The sequence below is a fragment of the Hemiscyllium ocellatum genome, chromosome 10 (genome assembly GCF_020745735.1).
Source record: "Hemiscyllium ocellatum isolate sHemOce1 chromosome 10, sHemOce1.pat.X.cur, whole genome shotgun sequence".
Taxonomy (NCBI): Eukaryota; Metazoa; Chordata; class Chondrichthyes; order Orectolobiformes; family Hemiscylliidae; genus Hemiscyllium; species Hemiscyllium ocellatum.
The window spans coordinates 57,560,427-57,582,425 of record NC_083410.1 but is presented as its reverse complement, the minus strand read 5'-3'; the positions used below and the strand labels follow the sequence as shown (position 1 = coordinate 57,582,425).

At 39.4% G+C, this 21,999-nt stretch overlaps 1 protein-coding gene across 5 annotated transcripts in view; it reads right to left on the bottom strand.

The window, feature by feature from the left end:
- The window catches only part of LOC132819436 (echinoderm microtubule-associated protein-like 6), a 512,298-nt gene that overhangs the window by 279,591 nt on the left and 210,708 nt on the right, over positions 1 to 21,999 (bottom strand). For all 5 annotated transcript variants that reach the window (XM_060830942.1, XM_060830941.1, XM_060830940.1 and 2 more), the window contains exons 14-17: positions 17,893 to 18,079; positions 17,385 to 17,490; positions 12,628 to 12,721; positions 11,882 to 11,982 (exon numbers count right to left, since the gene is read on the bottom strand). In XM_060830942.1, coding sequence (XP_060686925.1) covers positions 11,882 to 11,982; positions 12,628 to 12,721; positions 17,385 to 17,490; positions 17,893 to 18,079 — 488 coding nt within the window. The remainder of the gene's footprint in view (positions 1 to 11,881; positions 11,983 to 12,627; positions 12,722 to 17,384; positions 17,491 to 17,892; positions 18,080 to 21,999) is intronic.

Below are 21,999 nucleotides of genomic sequence, written 5' to 3'. Positions count from 1 at the left end.
CTACCTATATTGAAACAGATGATGATTAGTGGTTAACTAATATATTATCTTGTTAAGTATTCTAAAAACGTTAATTTGCCTTTTCTTGTACTTTAACTGTGTCGTAAGGATAAACTGTGTTTTGATTAGAGCTTGGTGGTGGACCAATCGATTCACATCTGGAACACAGCATTTTGCACTTGTCTGAAACAAATATAAACGTTAGGGTCTAGGCTATCTCTTTACTATATTTTGGGGAGACTGATCTGGTCCATTACAAGTAAGATGCAATATGGATAAAGGGGAGCCTGCAGATTTCTTACAGTATGGAAATAGGCCCTTCGGCCCAACAAGTCCTCACTGACCCGCCGAAGCACAACCCACTCAGACCCATTCCCCTACACCTAATACTACAGGCAATTTAGCTGACCTGCACATTTTTGGACTGTGGGAGGAAACCGCAGCACCTGGAGGAAACCCACACAGACACGGGGAGTATGTGCAAACTCCACACAGTCAGTCGCCTGAGGCGGGAAATGAACCCGGGTCTGTGGCGCTGTGAGGCAGCAGTGTTAACCACTGTGCCACCGTGTGTTTGGATTTCACGAAGGTATTTGATACATATTTTGATACATATTGCGGGAAATTAAACCTAAGGTATGAGGGTAATGCATTATCATGGAATGAAGAGTGATTGGCTATCAGAAAACAGAGAATATGTGTAAATGGATATTTGATTGGCAGGATGCGATAAGCCACAGGGGTCTATGCTGGGTCCTCAACATTTTACAATTTACGTCAATGACCTAGGTGAGGAGAGCAAAGGCATATAAACTAGATTTACCAAGACAGATAGGAAAGTGTGTTGTCAAGAAGATGTAACAAAAATGCAAACAGATATAGATAGATTGAATGTGTGGTTGAAATCTGGCAAACGGAGTATAGTATAGGAAAACGTTAAGTTCATTTTGGCAAAAAGACTCATAAAGCAAAGTATTACTTAAATGGAAGATCTCTGTGAAATTCAAAGACAGAGGTGCAGAGAGATTTAGGTGTCCTAGGGAAGGAATCACAAAATATTAGCATGCAGATATAGCTCAAAATTATGTGTTGGTGGTTGTGGATTGGACAAGGATGACCCAGAGGGAATGATCCCTGTGAGATGTAGAGGTGGAGTGAGGGGAAGATGTGTTTGGCAGTGGCATTCTGCTGGAGTTGTCTGAAATGGTGGAGACTGATCCTTTGAATACAGAGGCTGGTGGGGTGAAAAATAAGAACAATGGTTCCTGGTCATGTCGTTGTGAGTGATGGGAAGGGGCAAGAGCAGATGCACGTGTGAAAGGTCGGATGCAGTTGAGGGCCTTGTCAACCTCTGTGGGCAGGAAACCATGGTTATAGGAGAAGAAAGCCACGTCAACAACACTGATTTGGAAGGTGGCGTCATCTCATCAGATGAGACCTAGGTGAAGGAACTGGGAGAATAGGATTGAATCCTTGCAGGACATGAGGTAAGAAGAGCTGTGGTGAAGGTAGTATGGGAGTCAGTGGCTTTGTAGTGGATGGCAGTGGACAGTTTGTGCCCCAAAATGGAGACAGAAAGATCAAAAAAGGAATGAAGGTTATTGGAAATGGACGGTATGGAAGTTATAGGGGGTGGATATTGGAGGCAAAATGAACAAATTTTTCAAGGTCCAGACAGGAGCATGAAGTAGCACCGAAACAATCGTTGGAAGTACCGAAGGAAGTTGTGGTACGGGCCAGTGTAGGTCTGGGACACCAACTGGAACAAGAATTGTTCCACATACCCCATAAAGAGGCAAGCATAACTGAGACACGTGAGTGCCCATGGCCACTCCTTTAACTTGGCAGAAATGAGGTGAATTAAAGGAGAAATTGTTCAGTGAGAGAACAAGTTCAGTCAAGCGGAAGAGAGTGGTGGTGGATGGAGATTGTCCAGGCCTTTGGTCGAGGAAGAACTAGATTGATATCTGGAATGAACAAGTTGTCGTCTGAGGATAGGGTGGATAGGATGGGCTTGTTTCCGCTGGAGTTTAGAAGTGTGAGGGTAACTTGTTGAAGTTGTAAGATTCCTAAATGGTCTAGAAAAGATGCATGTGGAAAAATGCTTCCTCATATGGCTGAGTTCAAAACTATGAGACGTGACTTAAAAATTAAGGACAGAGAAGAGGGGATATTGTTTCTCTCAGGCAATTATGCAACTTTGGAACTTTCTGCCCCAGAAAATGGAAAGAAGGGTTAATAAATATCTTTAAGGAAGAGATGGAGAAATTCTTGTTAAACAAGAGAATCAAAGAGTATTGACGTTGATGAAAACGTGAAACTCAAAACATAAACAGACCAGATCTTATTGAATGACAGATCAGACTCCAGGGGCCAAATGGTCTACTTAGAGTCATAGAATCATAGAGATGTACAGCACAGAAACAGATCCTTCGGTCCAACCCTTCCATGCTGACCAGATATTCCAACCAAATCTTGTCCCATCTGCCAGCACCCGGCCCATATCCCTCCAAACTCTTCCTGTTCATATAGCCATCCAAATGCCTTTTAAATGTTGCAATTGTATCAGCCTTCACCACTTTCTCTGGCAACTCATTCCATACACGTACCACCCTCTGAGTGAAAAAGTTGCCCCTTAGGTCTCTTTTACATCTTTCCCCTCTCACCCTAAACCTATGCCCTCTAATTCTGGACTGCCCCACCCCAGGAAAGAGACTTTATCTATTTATCCTATCCATGCCCCTCATAATTTTAGAAACCTCTATAAGGTCACCCCTCAGCCTCCAAGTTCCAGGGAAAATAGCCCCAGCCTATTCAACCTCTCCCTATAGCTCAAATCCTCCAACCTTGGCAACATCCTTGTCAGTCTTTTCTGAACCCTTTCAAGTTTCATAATGTCTTTCCGACAAGAAGGAAACCAGAAATGCACTCAACATTCCAACAGCAGCCTAACCAATGACCTCCCAACTCCTGTACTCAATACTCTGACCAATAAAGGAAAACATATCAAATGTCTTCTTCACCACCCTATCTACCTGTGACTCCACTTTCAAGGAGCTATGAACCTGCACTCCAAGATCTCTTTATTCAGAAACACTCCTCAGGACATTACCATTAAGTGTATAAGTCCTGCTAAGATTTTTTTCCCCAAAATGCAGCACCTCACATTTATCTGAATTAAACTCCACCTGCCACTCCTCAGTCCACTGGTCCATCTTATCAATATCCCATTGTAATTTGAGGTAACCCTCTTCGCTGTCCACTACACCTGCAATTTTGGTGTCATCTGCAAACTTACTAACTGTAGCTCTTATGCTCGCATCCAAATTATTTATGTAAATGACAAAAAGTAGAGGGCCCAGCATCGATCCTTGTGGCACTCCACTGGTCACAGGCCTCCAGTCTGAAAAACAACCTTCCACCACCACCCTCTGTCTTTTACCTTTGAGCCAGTTCTGTATCCAAATGGCTAGTTCTCCCTGTATTCCTTGAGATTTAACCTTGCTCACCAGTCTCCCATGGGGAACCATATCGAACTGCTCCAATTTGATGTTTCGATATGCACCCTGACAATGGAAACTGTTTAACTGAGCATTGAACATGTTCAATGACCCAGGTAGAGGCAAAAATGAGAAAGAACAATATGTTATCATGTTACATGCAAAAATGGTTTAGTTCAGCTGACTAGATGGCTAGTTTGTGATGCAGAGCAACACCAACGTTGGGGCTTCAATTCCTGCAATGACTAAAGTTATCATAAAGGTTTCTCCTTCTCAACTTCTCTCCCTCCCTGAAGTATAGTGACCCTCAGGTTAAGCCACCGCCAGTTATCTCTCTTTAATGAGAAAGCAGCTCCATGATCTAGTAAGACTGTGGTGACTTTATCCTTACCTATATGTAAAACCATGTGGTGTGCTTTTCTGTGTTATCACTACTATATGATGAGAAACGAGGAAGGCCGAAGTCAGAAAGAATCTTAGGAAATGCCATAGGTTAGCGTGCAAGAATGGAAAGAAAAACCATAGGTAGTAATTCTCCGGCTACAATTTTTTTGCTCAGAATAGAACCAAGCAGGCAGGGTGATGGAGTGCATTTGAAGGTTGTAGAATATTTGAGAAAGATGCGGAGAATTAGCTTGCCTTTGTTACACTGCACAGAATTTTATTTCTGACTATGATAAGAGCTCCTTTGGCAGAAGCAGAAACATGATTAGAAGATTTGGAGCATGAACTCTTAGAAAACATGCTCAAATTTTGGAGCATTAAACACCTTCAGGAATTGTGAAGTGAGAAAACATTTGAGATGGAGTAGTGGTTTGCAATAACAGTTGGACCAACAGTTAGCTTTGTAAGAAAAAGCGTGATGATTACAGATTTAAAGGAGAGAAGGACAGAACCTGAAGGGAAAAGACCATTGACAATAGCAGCTAAAATAGAACCAGGAAGGGAAGTTGGGCAGGCAGCACTCTCATCAAAATAAGATCAAGAGTGCAGGAGGCAAGTGTCAGAGACAAGATGACTCCAACAAGAGTAAGGGGAGATAGAGGAGAAACTAGAAAGGAAAGTGAGTTTCTGGCAAAGGAAATAGGACCTTCAAGCAAGTCTTGCCTGGTTGGTAAGGGGCAGACAAAGAAATGAGGCAGCTGGTCAAATGGCTTCAATCAAGAGTGGTATAGAGGGGAGAGGTTACACAGTCAGCAATGGGATGGATAAGTTGTGAGGGAAGCAATAGGATCAATTAAGAATGCTCCATGTAATCAGGCAGTGCCAAATACATAAACGGGCTTTTGGAAGACACCAAGAGAGGTACAGAGGGAGGTTATAAATGTATCTAAAACTGAGTCAAGCCCAGATAGTTACAAAATAGAAAATAATACCACAGTCAAATAATGTTGAATAGAGAATTGTGGAGTTGAATCTTATTTATTATTGGCTGTCAATTTTGTTGGCTTTCATGGAACGTTTCTCTCCATGAAGACAAGTAGGTTTTCCCATGCTAGTGTCTCAAATTTGCCTTATTAATTACACATTCCACCCTATGGTGACCCTCTCTTCTAATGATAGCCCAATTCTCCCACTCATCTTAGCCAGAAGAATTTGCTGCTGCCAGAATACCACAGATTGGACTGGCATCCTGGAGCATGTGCCATTTTTAAAAAGCTTTTATGGACCTGGACAAGCAGAGTCAGTCTATAGTTGCCTTGCATGATTTGTGACATTTGTCCCAACATGGCAGGTAAGGAAAATGTTGTGTCCCTTTTTGCAGACAGGCACCTGGAGATCCTGATGGACAGGGTCATGCAGAGGAAAGTTGATCCTTGGCCCAACAGAAGACGCCATAGTACTGCAACCTGTCAGCCTTGCTCAAGGTTACCATCTTGGCCAGTTACTCTGGATATGGTGAAAGATCTTGTTGGACTTTTCACATAATTCTCCCAGATTTCTTGCCATGGCCCAAGACATTTAAGCTCCAATAAGATTCCATCATGTTGCTGAAACCTGCCAAGCAATCAGCACTCCTTTCTTTGTTATAATAATTGTGTTTTTTAAAAATTTGATATTCTTTCTTAAATGTGATGCCACTGTTTAAAATGGAAGGTAGACAAAAGATGGGGAAGTATAGACCAGTTAGCTTAACCTCTGTGGTGGGGAAGATGCTTGAGTCTATTATCAAGAAAGAAATAGCAGGGCATCTCAAAAGAAATTGTCCCATTGTACAGACGTAGCATGGGTTCATGCAGTACAGGTCATGCTTGACAAAACATTTGAAATTCTATGAAGACATTTTGAGCAAGGTGGACAATGGGGACCCAGTGGATAAGTTGTACCTAGATTTCCAAAAGACCTTTGACAAGGTGCCGCACATGAGGCTGCTGCATAAGGATGCATGGCATTATGGGTAAAGTATTAGCATGGATGGAGGATTGGTTGACTAACAGGAAGCAAAGAGTGGGGATAAATTAGTGCTATTCTGGCTGGCAATCAGTGACTAGTGGTGTGACTCAGGGATCAGTGTTGGGACTGCAATTATTTACAATTTATACAGATGATTTGGAGTTGGGGACCAAGTGTACGGTGTCAATGTTTGCAGATGACACTAAAATGAGTGACAGAGCAAAGTGTGCAAGGACTGTGAAACTTTGCAAAGGAACATAGATACATTGAGTAAATGGGCAAAGATCTGGCATATGGAATAGAATGTTAATAAATGTGAAGTCGAACATTTTAACAGGAGAAACAGTAAAAAAAGATTATTATTTGAATGGTAAAAAGTTGCAGCATGCTGCTATGCAGAGGGACCTGGGTGTCCTTGTGCATGAATCAAAGAAGGTTGGTCTGCAGGTACAACATGTAATTAGAAAGGCAAATGAAATTTTGTCCTTCATTAGTAAAGGGGTTGAGTTTAAAAGCAGGGAGGTAATGTTGCAGCTGTACAAGGTGCTGGTGAGGCCACACCTGGAGTATTGTGCACAGTTTTGGTTTCATTAATTGAGAAAGAATGTACAGGCACTGGAGGGGTTGCAAAAGCGGTTCACTGGGTTGATTCTGGACTGAGGAGGTTGGTTTATGAGGAGAGGCTGAGTAGATTGGGATTATATTCATTGGATTTCAGAAGAATGAGGGGGGGATCTTATAGAAACACATAAAATTTTGAAGGGAATTGATAAAATAGAAGTAGATAGAATGTTTCCACTTTAAATAATAGACACAGCATGTAAAAAAAATGGCTGCCAAAGACTACATAGTCGATTCTTCTTGATTCACTTCAGCCAGCCAAAAAGCAGACTGACTGATGGGTTACCCGAAAAGAAATTATTTGGAATTCAATTACCCCTATATAGAGTACAATTGGCTTTTGAAAATGTTAAAATTAAAGACTTCAGAGACAGGCAAGAGGACGGCATGGTGACACAGTAGTTAGCACTGCTGCCTCACAGCGCCAGAGACCCAGGTTCAATTCCCGCTTCAGGCAACTGACTTTGTGGAGTTTGCACATTCTCCCCATGTCTGTGTGGGTGTCCTCCCACAGTCCAAAAATGTGCAGGTTAGGCGAATTGGCCATGCTAAATTGCCTGTAGTGTTAGGTGAAGGGGTAAATGTGGAGGAATGGGTCTGGGTGGGTTATTCTTCGGAGGGTTGGTGTGGACTTGTTGGGCCGAAGGGTCTGTTTCCATACTGTAAGTAATCTAATTTAATCCAAGCATAATTGACTTTGCTTCGTGGGACAATGATTCATTAAATATTTACATGAATCAAACATTATGTAGCTATTAAGTTTGATCTGTATGTTAAGCTGTGAAACCAGAACCCCATTAGGAAGAACACTGAAAGGCAACTTCTTCAGGAAAGACAATACTTAGCTAAAAGAGAAAGGTTTGCTTCAGAATTAAACAGTAGTTCCCAGCAATCAGCAAGCGCTATAACTAAAGTGTTACTGAATAATAGGAAACTTTCTCTATCTCAAAGCCTGCTATAATTACTATATCTACCTTAGCAAGTGACTTCAAACTATTCAACTCCAGAATCTATCAGATCAGTTGGATCAGCTATCGAGGAATAATCTCTTAATTTCAACATGAAGGAACTCAAGCAATGGGCTCTGGTGTTATACAACAAGGAGTTATTGAGAAACATAACATAAAGACTTATTGGAACTTCCTGTTTATGAGTATGCTTTCATCTTACCTGCATTTTATTAATCTTAGTATCTTTAATTTCACAGTAAATAAAATTATTCATTTATTCTTAGGGAACAACCAAAAGCTTAGCTGCTGGTCCTTTTTAACTTGAAACATACCAATTAAAAAAAAGACTCAATGAACTGTATTGGACCAGCTATGAACTTCCTTTAGCGATTGCAACGTAATAAAAAGATTTCTATCAGTTATTGATTGGTTAGGCCATTTTGGAATACTATGGAATTTTGGCGGTCTCCTTCCTATCAGAAGGATGTTGTGAAACTTGAAAGGGTTCAGAAAAGATTTACAAGGATTTTGCCAGGGTTGGAGGGCTTGAACTCTACGGAGAGGATGGGGCTATCTTCCCTGGAATGTCAGAGGCTGAGGGGTGACCTGATAGAGGTTTATAAAATTATGAGGGTCATGGATAGGATAAATAGACAAATTGTTTTCCCAGAGTCCAAAACTAGAGGGCATAAGTTTAAACTAAGAGGGGAAAAGATTTAAAAGGGACCTAAGGAGCAACTTTTTCATGCAGAGGGTGGTGTATGTATGGAATGTGCCAGAGAAAGTGGTGGAGGCTGCCTCAATTGAAACATTTAAAAGGCTTCTGGATGGGTATATGAATAGGAAAGGTTTAGAGGGATATGGGCCAAATGCGTACAAATGGGATTAGATTAATTTGGGATATCTGGTCGGCATGGCTGAGTTGGACCAAAGGGTCTGTTTCCATGTTGTACATCTCTATCACTTAAAAGGTCATAACTATCTTACAGTTTTGTCTTGAAATTAATATGTTCTAGGTACACAACAAGAAAAAGTAACTTAAGTACCATGTTTGTTGACCAAATCACAAAAATGTAGGTGAGGCTATGATAGTAAGTTAGTAAATTACTAAAGGAAAACATTCATTCCAGGAACATGGGAATGGTATTCCAATGTTTGGGCCTTAACACACTTTAGACAGCTATGCACAACAGTAAATGTTTTCATCTCCTGGATGGTGGAAACTTTGTCATTTCTGAAACATACTAAATTTTCTTATCAGTTGCAGTAAATTAAAGTATCCAATCAGAGCACAGTTTTCTTATACAACATTTAATGTGATACATCTTCATATAATCACCAGGATAGTAATGGTGGCAGAATATGGCAGAAAAGAAGGTGATTCTCTTTTACGGAAGCTAATAAACCTTCATCCTACAGGAAATATGTTTAAGAGGACTGCAAATGCTGTCGTAATCCCAGATAATAGTAATGCAAGACCACTCATAACCCTAAATGATACCTAACTTGATTAAACATTTGTTTAATATTTTACAGTTGGTGATTAATGCTTGAAACATATTCACATGAGGCTGCAAATACCCTTTAACAATAGAACACAAATTTATTACACAAAAGAAAATAGACAAAGATATACTCCTAAGATAGTTAGAAAGATACTCACACTGGAAAGATACGAACACCAACAAAGAACCAAAGTTTCAATGATTCCAGATACTATCCTTTTATGGAGCCTAAATTCTGGAGAAATATCACTCATATCTTAAATAGTGGGGCGGCACGATGGCACAGTGGTTAGCACTGTGGCCTCACAACGCCAGAGACCCGAGTTCAACTCCTGCCTCAGGCGACTCTCTGTGTGGAGTTTGCACATTCTCCCAGTGTCTGCGTGGGTTTCCTCCGTGTGCTCCGGTTTCCTCCCACAATCCAAAAATGTGCTGATTAGGTGAATTGGCCATGCTAAATTTCCCCCAGTGTTAGGTGAAGGGGTAAATGTAGGGGAATGGGTTCTGGGTGGGTTGCGCTTTGGCGGGTCGGTGTGGACTTGTTGGGCCGAAGGGTCTGTTTCCACACTAGTCTAATCTGAAAAAAGTTAAACTTTCACTTAATTGACTTTTCCCAATTTCTTTTCCTTGAATTGCTGACAAAGTATATGATTATTTTCCAAATCTGCTGGCATGATTCTTTCACAAATTCCAAGGGCCAGAGCTTTTCCATTTCTAACAAGTTGAAGACTTCTATTCAAACTCTCTCAGCTTGAAAGCTCTGTGAATTAGCAATACGTCAACTACAGTGATTGGTTTCCCTGAACTAAACTTGATTCTGCTGCTAGAAGAAAATTGTTCTTTCTTTTGAACTGAAGTCCTAATTCTTTGGAACAGAAGTCAAAAGATCAACTAATAGTCTGCATTCTTTTTGCTAACACAGCAGTATAAATATGCTATCCATTAGCATTATAGGTGTCCTTTCAGGCACTTGTCTGAAGTCATATGCCTTCTTGGAAATAATGTATTTAGGTCACTGTTCTAGATGACTTTCTGGACTTTGAAATATAATTACCTTCAAATAAATGCCAAAGTCCACCTACGTCTGCTTTAAATTCCAAATCTGAAATGACGATAATTTTTTTAATACACCTTTAATCACAATCTTAATATGCACATTGTGAAGGAAGGCCAGGAAAACATGTCTGAGCATTGAATGCAATCAGTATATACACGTGGTATAGAAGGAAGTCCTGAAAACATTCAATCATGTCAAGAAAACTAGCTAGGATAAAATTGTTTTCGATTGGCAGGCCTGAAACACCACTGACAGCAAATTGCAGTCATGGAATGAATTGAAGACGTGAAAAAATATCTAAAGTATTCAGCTTTTCAGTATTGATAACAAAATTGGGAATTTCACCAATTATTCTGCAAGAATCTTTTCAATTAATTTTTCTGCTTCAAAACATCTTATTCAACTGGAAGGCTAATATATACTAATAAAACAAAAAAGCTACACAGATGCTAAAGTAATCTATAATATTATATCTACCAAATGATAAAAACAATGACATTACTACCGAAGCTTCAGCAAATGTACAGATGGGCTTGATTACCAGAACTGTAAAAGGAACCATTTAAACACTCATTCTCAAAGATACTGAGGCACAGATAATGATTTTAATGTGCAATTTACTCATCAAGGAAGGTCCTGGAACTGAGCTACCAACTGATTGAGGAGATGCAGATGACAGTGTGGTAAGAGTTAAAGTTGCCACAGTCCTAGAGGACCACAGGGCTGCTCGATCATTAGAGAGACTTGACTGGTGGCAGTTTAACCTGAGGGGTACCATTCCTCAGGCAAGTAAACAGATTGAGAAGGAGAGACTGTCTAGATATCATCACTGCTGTCATTTGCACACACAGTCTAAAGTATCTGACAAAAAGAAAGTTTAAAAGTCTGTCCTTGAGATAAATCCATTCTGAATCCAATTTAGCAGCCAAATTGAGAGGTTAGCTATCTTTTGAATGGAAGACTTGAAGTGGAGCTACTGGGGGAGTGGACCACAAATCAGAAAAGATTGGGAGTTGGCATGGAGTGGTGATACCTGGCTACAACAATATTGATGAAACAAGGCACATAAATTATATGCAGGGAGGATCGCTGTAGTGGAAAGAAAAGTTGCAGGGTGGGTGGAATCATGGGGCTAAAGAAATTCTAGCAAAAGGTTTTACAGAAGGCAGGAAAAAATATTTCTACTCCCATTGGCCCATAAACTGTGCTGGAAAAGCATTTACTAAATCCTTATTTCCAGCCTCCCTTCAACTATGCGGTTTCCCATGTTTTAGAAAACCAAACCCAATACAGTTAAACTTAATTGTCTAAAAGAATCTGAGGAACATTGCCACATTTAAGTATTATAATCACCAACTTGTGCATCTAGACAGAGTTACTAGGATGTCTCCTACCTCAGTTTAATTTATCTTGCTTATAGTAGGTTGGGTGTACTTATTTTAAACATTTTAACCTTCCTTCTTTCTGATCCTTTACCACCAGTTGTGAAGGCAAAACCTGTCCTTACTTTCAGTGTGATTTTAAATTCTACCATAAATAACATCCAATGACTGACAGAGTTATTTTGCTGAATTCTTTCAGCATTAAGAAAAATTCTTAGATCTGTGTAAAATCTGCTTACAAACAGATTAAAAAAAACTTGAAGTATTTCAAAAATTGTTGAAATGCATTAAAATTACCACCAGGTAGGTCATTGGCCCAAAGCTCCTTTCAATAGTTCATTATGAACTAAATACAAGTTTACATTAAAAAGTCATTCATTATGAAATAGCTTGAGGTGTAAATAGGAATCCTTTCCCAATAGATTCAGCAAAATGGACTTGGAGAGAAAAAAACAGGTAAATGGAAGGTTACCTGTATGTTGCCAGAATTTTATATGCTTTACCCCAACAGTAACAAGCTTGTCCACATGGTGCGGATTGTACTTCACTACAAAAATCTTGTCTTTATGTCCTCTAAGAAAAAAGTAAAATGCAATCACATTACTAAAATAGACATTTAAAAAATAAAATGAACAGTAATAAGTTATTATTCACCTAAACTACTCAAGAAAGATTGTAAATTATTTCATGAATTTCAGAAAATTGTGTACAAGCACGTGGGCTGTGAGCTCCAGAACAGCGTAGGAAAGGAGTCCTGGAGCAGCATGTGGGGAAGCAGCCCTGGAATATCGCGCAAGCAGTGAGTCACGGGTGGAGACTCTTGCTGGGAAGGCAGTCCTGGGACTTATCTTGGAGCAGCTGAGTGCTGGTACAGGACTTGGAGCAGAGCAAGGATGGCTGTTGGACTGGGGTATGGCGCCAGTGGTTAGACCAGTGCAGAGGCCCCTGCGCTGAGCGGCTACACTATAATGTTTATTAAAAATTTCCTACCTTACTGTAATGTCAACCCTTTAATGTTGTGCTTTTTTTAAACTTATTTTTCAACTCTAAGTAATGCAGCTAATTTTTACCCTCTGTGTATACATAAATTGTACCTATGTACTTTTACATAAGATGTCACAATAAGAGGCAAACATTGTAAAAGCTTTTCACTGTATCCCTACAATGGAGTACATGAGACAAGTATATTGTATTGTAAGAAGCATATCAAGTGCTAACCTTGATGTTGCTTGTCTTTCTCCCTTTTTCCAGTCCCACACTACAATAGTGTGGTTGTCATCCAAACCAACCGACACCAAATTTTTTCCATCAGCTGCAAAATAAATGGAAATGTCAATAAAATGTATTGCTTACTTTTCAGAAATGCAAAGTAATTTAAAATTCAGATTGCATGTGTTATTGCTTCATAGAATACTAAATACTAGTGTAATAACTATATAATACACTAAATAGTACGCTACCCAATAGTCAACCTTCGTTAAAGGTATTGGAGGTATTTAGATATATAATGATACAATCACCATTCTCCAATTATGGCTAAATTATAAACAATAAGAATGAAAAATAAATGAGAGCTGAAAACCAGCTTTCTAACTGAAGTTCCAGAATTATAATATTCAAGGCAATTATTTTATTTGGCATTTCACAATTTACAATAATATATATATATTGCATACAGCCATTGCATTTTTTTTTAACTTTGGAAGGTAGGATGGAGTACATTATTATATTACATTTCTTGTCAAACTTCTAAGAGAAACTTGCAATAGAAAGTGCTGGAGAAACTTAGCAGATCTAGCAGCATCTGTGGACAGAGAAACAGGGTTAATGTTTGGATTTGACTCTTCTATTTTTATTTCAGATTTCCAGTATCGACAATATTTTGCTTTTACTGGTAGAGAAACTGGATCAAGACAGCAGAAACTGTGGATTAGGACCAGGCAATTGCTGTTTATATTGCAATAATGCAAAGTTCACAAGATATAGGAGAAGGATTAGACCATTTGGCCCTCCATGTCTGCTCTGCCATTCGGTCATGGCTGATATGCTCCTCACCCTCATTTTCCTGCCTTCTCTCCTATTTCCCATCAATGCATTACCAATTAAAAATCTGTCGACCTCCTCCTTAAATTTACTCACTGCCCCAGCATCCACTGCACTTTGGGGTAGCCAATTCCAGAGATTTACAACCCCTTGGAAGATGTAGTTTCTACTCAACTTTATTTTAAATTTGCTACCCCTTATCCTAAGACCTCTCATCCTAGAATGCCCCACAAGAGGAAGCATCTGCTCCACATCTATTTTATTCACAAGTTTTATCATCTTGAACACATCAATTTGATCTCCCCTCATTCTTCTAAACTCCAGAGTATAGGCCTAAACTGTTCATAAACTGAGCCTTCCGAAAGAATCCACAATACCTAGATTTGCTTCCAAAAGGTTTACACAATACATGTCATTTTTCATTCATTTGGTCCCAAAAATCAGATAATTGGAAGCAGCTGTAGATTTATATGGACAGCTACACCCACTAAAGACAGGTGCATGAAATGCAATCTACCTCTATTCCTGCTTTTTTGAAAATGGCAAGTGTCATTTTTGGGGAGGGGGCAAAATGTTCAATTTTTGGCCTCCTCCAATATTTTCGCAAGGATGGCAAGGCTCCATGGTTTCAAAAATCTAGATATGTCAATGAGCAGATTACTGAGTTCCATATCTGGGCCAACATGACACCAATTGATAAAATTCACTTGAGAATGTAACTTGTAAAAGAGTTTTGCGATTTACATCTGAGAGAACTGAAATTAACATGGTCCTTCTAACAGATGAGAGACTTAAAAAACAATCCAAGTCTTTTTCAATATATAATTTCAGCTACATCACACTGTAAACTTTTGCTATAAATTCTGTGTCTTACAATCTTATACGCCACAACCACCTGATGAAGGAGCAGCTCCGAAAGCTAGTGCTTCCAATTAAACCTGTTGGACTACAACCTGGTGTTGTGTGATTTTTGACTTTGTACACCCCAGTCCAACACCAGCATTGCCAAAACAACGGACTTGAATCATTAACTCTGCTTCTCCTTTCACAGATGGCACCAGACCTGCTGAACTATCCAGCATTTTCTGTTTTTGTTTCTGAGCAGATTATTGCTCTTTCAGTGCTACTTGATAGCCATATGGACAACACTTCCCAATACTTTGCTGATCAAGAATAGACTTATAAGGCAGTAGTTGGCTGGGTAGGAATTGTCCTGACTTTCCTGGACATGACCACCTGGCCAATCTTCCGCCATGTCAGGTAAATGCAAATGTTACAGCTGTATAGGAACAGTTTGGCTAAGGATGTAGCTAGTTTTGGAGTACAAGCCTTTAGTACTACTGCCTTCAATCTTGTCTTGATATCATAGGAGTAAAGTGAATTGACTGAAGACTGACATCTGCGATGCTGGGGACCTCAGGAGATGGATCAACCATTTTGACTGAAGATAGTTGCTAAAGTTTCAGTGTTGCATTTTACACTGATACACTGGGCTTCCCATCATTGAGAATGGGTCTATTTGTATAGTTTCCTCCTCTGGTTGTTTAAGCTCGCCATTGCTGATTGGATGCGGCAGGACTGATTCATTGGTTATAGGTTCCCTTAGCTCACTCTATCACAATTTGTATCATCTGTTGGCACACAAGCAATTCAGTACTGTAGCTTCATCAGATTAATATACCACATTTAGTATGTATGATGCTGCTCCTGGCTGCCCCCTCTGTATTCTTCATTGAGGCAATCTCCTGGTTTGATGCTAATGGTAGGTTGGGGGATATATCAAACCATGAGATTGTGATGGAATAAATCTGCTGCTATTGCTGATGGCCCATAAGTGTGTTATGAATGCCCAATTTTGAATTGCTAGATCTGCTTGAAATCTATCCATTTAGTACAATGGTAGTGCCACACAACATGATGGAAGTTGTCCTCAGTGTGAAGATGAGACTTTTTCTCCATGAAAACCATGTGGTGGTCAGTCCTATCAATACTGTCATGGTCAGATGAATCCGCTGACAGGTAGATTGCTGAGGATGAGGACTAGTATGTTTTCCCTCTTGCTGACTCACCCACTACATGCCACAGAACCCAACTAGCAGTTATGTCTTTTAGAGCTTAGTTAGCTTAGTCAGTAGAAGTTTCTTTTTGTATCTGTTTTTGTCACCTTCAGTCCTTCTTACGATTGGTGTAAAACATTGAGGATTAAGGAGGTGGGGTTTGGGAATAGGTGGTGTACAACAGGAAATCTGCTTGTCCAAGTTTGACCAAATATCATGACGCTTCATGAGGTCCACAATCAATATTAATGACTGCCAGGCAACTCCCTCCCAAATGCACACAGTGTTGCGACTTCTACTGGGACTATCCTGCCAACAGGAGAGATCCTACTGAGGGTAGTGATGTCTGGGACATTGTCAAGAAATGATTCCATGTGCGTGACTACATTAGACTATTGCTTAATTAATCCGTGGGTCAGTTCTCCCAATTTTGACACAAGCTCCACAATATTAAGAGGAATTTTCAGTCAACAAGGCCAGATGTACAATTGTCATTTCTGATGCTTAGGTGGATGCTGGGTAGTCTGTCCATTTTGACTTTGAAACAACTGGTTTGATAAGTAATTTCTAAGGGCAGTTAAGAGTTAATTACATCGCTGTGGGCCTGGAGTCGCATATAGAGCCAACTATGGGCGTATGACTGATTTCCTTCCCAAATGTGCATTAGTGAACCAGATTGTTTTCACAATGACAAATGGTGGATTCATGGCCACCATTTTTAGCTTTTAATTCCATATTTATTAATTAATTGAATTTAAATTCCATCAATTTTGGTGGTGAGATTTGAAACCATGTCCCCACTAATCCAATGGCATTCACCATGCCAGTAATACTCCCTAACGAGGCTTATGGGATAAAAGGGGCAAGAGAAACATGTACCTAAATTTGAAGGTGTAAAGACAGATTAATAAGACAGTTAAAAAAAAGGACCCTGGGTTTTAAGAGAGAGGTATCCACTATAAAAGTAAAGGTATAAAGGCTTTGGAAAGGATACAGAAGGGACTCACCATAGTGGTTATAGACTGTAGAAGCTGGGGTTGTTCTCCTTACAGTCCAAAGGGATTTGGTAGAACAACTTAATATCATGAAAGGCTGAGATAGAATAAGTAAAGAGAAATTGCTTCCAGTGATTGAAGGGTCGTAACTAGAATGCTCAGACTTGAGATGATTGGTGAAAGATAAATGAGAAGAAATGTTTCTATGTATGGATGGCTATGATTTGAAAATGATAGGCTCATGGATACACAATCAACAGTAGCCTGCACAAGGGATTGGATACAAACTTAGAGTAAATTTCATGGGAACTGCCAAATTATCAGGGTTGTGGGTCTAATTGGATTACTCTTTAAAGAGCAGACACTGATCGATAGACTAAATGGCCTCCTTTAGTGCTACACTGTTCAATGAGTTAAATAATTCAATTTCTATAACACCTCTCAAACGTTAAGACATCCTTTATATCCAATGGATTACTTTCTTTTAGTGCAATCACTGTTATAATGGAGCAAAGCAGTCCAATGCTTTTTGGCATAGTATGGGGTATAGCTTGGAACTATGCAGGTTTGAGAATTCCAATATTACAGGGAATAGCTATACTGTCATTTATGGCCCTCCTTATTTCCCATGTTGTACTATTAGTTACTTAATCCATGCACAGATGAAACATTACAAGTTCCAACTGAGAAAAACACACTGTGGGGAAGTTTATATTTTCCTTTGAGGAGGAAGATGGGCACACAAATATGCTTTTCTGCAGTGAATATATCTAGCAAGCATTCAGTTAGTTCCTCGAAAATTGAGAGACCAGTTGTAATATTGAAAATCACTTTCTAAGAATTATTAGACTTTGGAACAGATGCTGAAGAAGTAACTTACATGAAAAGTCAAGGGCACATACTCCTCTCTGGTGCTGTCCTTTCAGTAATGACAAACATTTAAGAGTTTGAGTATCCCAAACGTGAATTGATGGATCCCGTCCAACCTAACAAAAAATATTGTTACTGTTAACATATAAACATCAATCTACTATAGATTGAACTGAAACAAAAAAGGTATTTCAGTAAACATATTAGAAATGATTAATTGGCAAAGATTACAGCCAAGTCATTTGTCTATCCTCCCTTGCTTTTCTTGTACAATGCAATGTAATTCAAATTTCCTTCATCTTCTGAGTTACAGTCTATTCTGCTCTCCAGCACGTGGAAAATTTCAGAATTTAAATTCTATAGTACCACCCTGTGAAAAAGGTCATTTCAATTCTAACGGGCTATACCTCATTGGCACAGTATCTGTCTATTCATATATTTAATATACAATGTCATATGTCCAAATAGGTAATAGTTTAATGATGAAATAAAATTCAGATTCTATAATTTGTAAATACCTGCCCTGTAGCCACATAGTCCTTTACTGGATGAATGGCCAGACAAAGAATATCATCATCATGTCCAAGGTAGAATCTCTGTGAATGCTGTTGTCGATTATAAACAATACCAACAGCAGCAACATGGTAGACCACTTCAGCAGTTTGAGTATAGAAGAGGTTATTTCGACAATCATATCCTCTGTACCTTAAGAAAACAAAATACAAAACAAGTATATACAACATAATGACGCCATAATGGAGTGCATTTTAAAAATATATAATTATGCTAACTCTCCATCTCATTAAGTATTTGAACTACTTAGGATACAACTTGTCTTGAATGCACTGAAGGAAGCCATTTGGTCCATCATAGTTGTGCTAGCTCTTTGAAAGAGATCCAGTTAAATCCTGTGTGATGCACTTTGCACATAATCTTACATTTTCCATCAAACATTTATCCAATTTCCATTGTTTCCACCATCATATCCAATAATCAGTTCCAGATTATGTTGGTTACTGTATAAAAATATTTCTTCTCATTCTCGGATTCTTTTGCCAATTACCTTGAATTGTCTCTGATATCCTCTGGTGTGAATTCACTCAGTTTCAGCTATAAACCCTGAGTTGATCAGTCTTTGTGTGTTAGACTGCCAGGAGGATTCTATTCTGCTATGAGACTGCTACCTTAAATAGTTCTGTCTCCACTCTTGCTGTGCTGCATCTGCATATTGTCCTTACATAAGTGTAACTACTGCTGACTCTCAGGAATTTCAACATACTTTTTTAGTTGCACATTATACATTATATTGAAATCTGTATTACGGCTCTCTAGTATAGGTTAAGCCATTCATTTTTGAGTCTTATTAATGTGATTGCTGATATCAATGTTACACCATCTAATATATCATCACGCTATTAACATATTATACTACATCACGTCAGAGGAAACAGTTTCTCTCTGTTTGCTCTATCAAAAAATCTACTACCTCTCCTTCAAGAGTCGAAAGCGAATCATAAACAATGAGCATTATGTGCAGATTACCAATGATCTATTTCATAAATTAAACATGACCCACAACAAAGGACAATGATACCTTACCTGGAGACATACTAATATTTAACAGTAATTGTACAAGGTTTTCTAACAACAGAGGTAATTTTATGAACATAAGCTCTCTATACACGTCACTTTAATTATCGGAAAAGGCATTAAGGAAATTCAGACGCAAATTACCTCCGAGTTTTTATCCAAGCTGGAAAATTGGGAAATATGGGATAGAATTTAATGTACTTTACACTAAGTCTGAGGAAGACATCTTTAATGATGACAGTGCCCTACTGTCAATCTGAAAAAAGTTCACTGGATCAAGCATCAATCAGGTACTCAACTGCTAAGCAGCTAACTTCTTGGTCTAACAAGTATTTTGCCAGTGGAAGTCTCAATCCAACAGAAGCAACCAGCAATATTAATCTGGCAGCACTTGGAGTTGAAGAGTCAGACAGGCTTAAGCTGCTCCCACCCCCTTCAACTTGGCATCCTGTTGGGAAACCATTCACTTTTCTTGCCTGCTAAGAAGGCAGCTAATTAGACCAATAATGAATTGAACCACTAAATTTGTTATTGACTGACCACTTATAGACCTTAATTGTAGTAGACCAAACGTTTGTCCATGCATATTCCCAATCAGAACTTGATTTCTGAGTTGACTGAAAGAGGACCGGTATTTTTCTGGTGCTAACCTGCCTCATTATTTGCCCATTTTGCCACCTGCCCTGCCACTTCTAAGGAGGGAAAAATGCCACTTATTGACTAAATTATTCAGTGCATTTGTGATGGGCAACATATCAAATCACACACTCTATTGACCCCAGACTTAAGAAAAAGAACTAGATTAAATAGGTATCTATTATTTGACTATTCAAAGAATAAATTAATACAAAAGGAAGTTATGAAGTAACCAGTTCTATTGCTCCATGTTAACTCAGCAGTGTATGAAGGGAGTTTTGCACGCATCAACCAACCCGATCTTCCAGTTGTTATCCATTTTAATTCCCCCCTCCCACTCCCTGGTGACATGTCCATCCTTGGCCTCCTCCATAGTCAAAGTGAGGCCTAATGGAAACTGGAGGAACAATACCTTATATTTCGCCTGGGAATCTTATACCCAAAGGCCTCAACATCGATTTCACCAGCTTCAAAATCCCTCCTCCCCCAGAATTAGCCCATGTCTAGCTCACCCCTCCTCCTCCTCTCCCTGACCTGGCCTAACCTGTCCATCTTCTTATGCACCAATCTGCTCCACTCTTCTCACTGACCAATCACAATAATGCCCTAGCTGCATCCACCTACCATCCGACCTACCCTTCCGCCAGCCCCAATCCCCTCCCTCTATATACTTTTGGCATCCCTCTCCCTCCCAGTCCTGATGAAGGGTTTCAGCCTGAAACGTTGATTTTCTTGCTTCTTGGTGCTGTCTGACCTGCTGTGCTTTTCCAGCTTCTCATTTATGACAAAGGGATTTTTCTCTGGTACTGATATTGAAATGGCAGGATCTCAGACTAACAAGCAGAATGTGAAAAACTGGAATACGAATGGCTCTGTAAGTTTTCAGTGCCTTTGCAAAATAACTCGTGAACTTTTGGTTTGTGTCATACAAGATATTTATGGAGTAAAGAGGAGGTATACTCTAATTTCTGATGTGTTTTAGTGAATTAAATTAGCTTTATTGTCACATGCACTCAAATGAGTGCAGTGAAAAGTTTGCAATGTTGCTTAGTCCTCTTGCCAAATATGCACCAAAATGGGATGTTCATTTTGTGTGCCAGAAACCTTATGTAATGAAATTTTAAAGTTGCTTGGCAGAAGATAATTAATTAGTGCACACCAAACAGCTACAGAAAACATTGCAACGGAAGCAGATTTTTATACAAGTTGTTTTACAAAATGGAAGTTATGTCATAATACAATTTCAGCACCATAACTTTGTTACACTTTATAACATTCACATATACTGAAGAGATTTTGATTTAAGAAAAATGGAAAAAACATCAACTGCAACACAACAAAAAGCAAATTATAAGGTGAACAGTGGCAAACAGTTAGGTTGAACTATATTATTGGAATATCTATTGTAAAATCTATGGGCTGAATCTTTTGGGGATGTGTGAGTTGTGTTTAGATTTTTGGATTTCTCACTAAAGGTCCAGTGGGTTTCCTCATTATATTTTACCAAAGCTTAACACCAACTATCTACTCAGCCCCAACATGTTCAGCACAGCCAATTCCAGCCCCATCTTATCGTGCAATTTTTCCATGCAATGTGCACCTGGACAAACTCTGGCAATCCAGGGCTGCCCTCATTGACAATGTCATGGCACTGCAGCCACGCAGTCCACAGCACATAGCTGGCACGACAACATTCTCTCATGCATGCAAGGCCATTCTCTCAAACTAGTGTTTAACCTTTAGATGACACAGTTTATTGATCCACAGATACAATCTGTCAAAACACCCTTTATAAGGTACCGCTACTCTATCCCCAATGCCCAGTGGACATCCACAGCTTGTCATTGTCCAGCAGGAAGACATCACATAAATCCAACCTATTGGAAAATTCTAAAGATGAGCTTTTATTTACTGGCATCAAAAGAGATCACAAGCAAAATCAATTTAGGATAAAGTTCTCTCCCACTCTGCAAACCAAATGCTGGCATGATGACCAACAGCTCTTTTAGTCTGTGATGGTCTACTACAATCAGGTCCCATCTACTAGAACTGGGTGTCAAGCAGATCCTGTTTTGCTTTTATCAACCAATGGAGCAAAGCTCTGTCACACACAAGGAGAACTTTCTCCTTCCCAAAGTCCTTGTCCTCCTCTCAGAACACTATTCCCACTCCTCCAATTCCTCAGCATCTAGCAATGCTTCATTACTTACTTTAACTGTGCACAGCACAGCATATCAGGATGATGTGGCAATATAGTGCTTTCTGTTCAGAGGATTTGCTGAAATGATTCTTGTGCTGACCTGAACATTGCTTCTCAAACTTCTTCCCCAGATGACTTCACTGATTTGCAAAAGGCATAGTGTGGCTAGTCATAGTTAAAGTTTTCTTATTAATTGAAA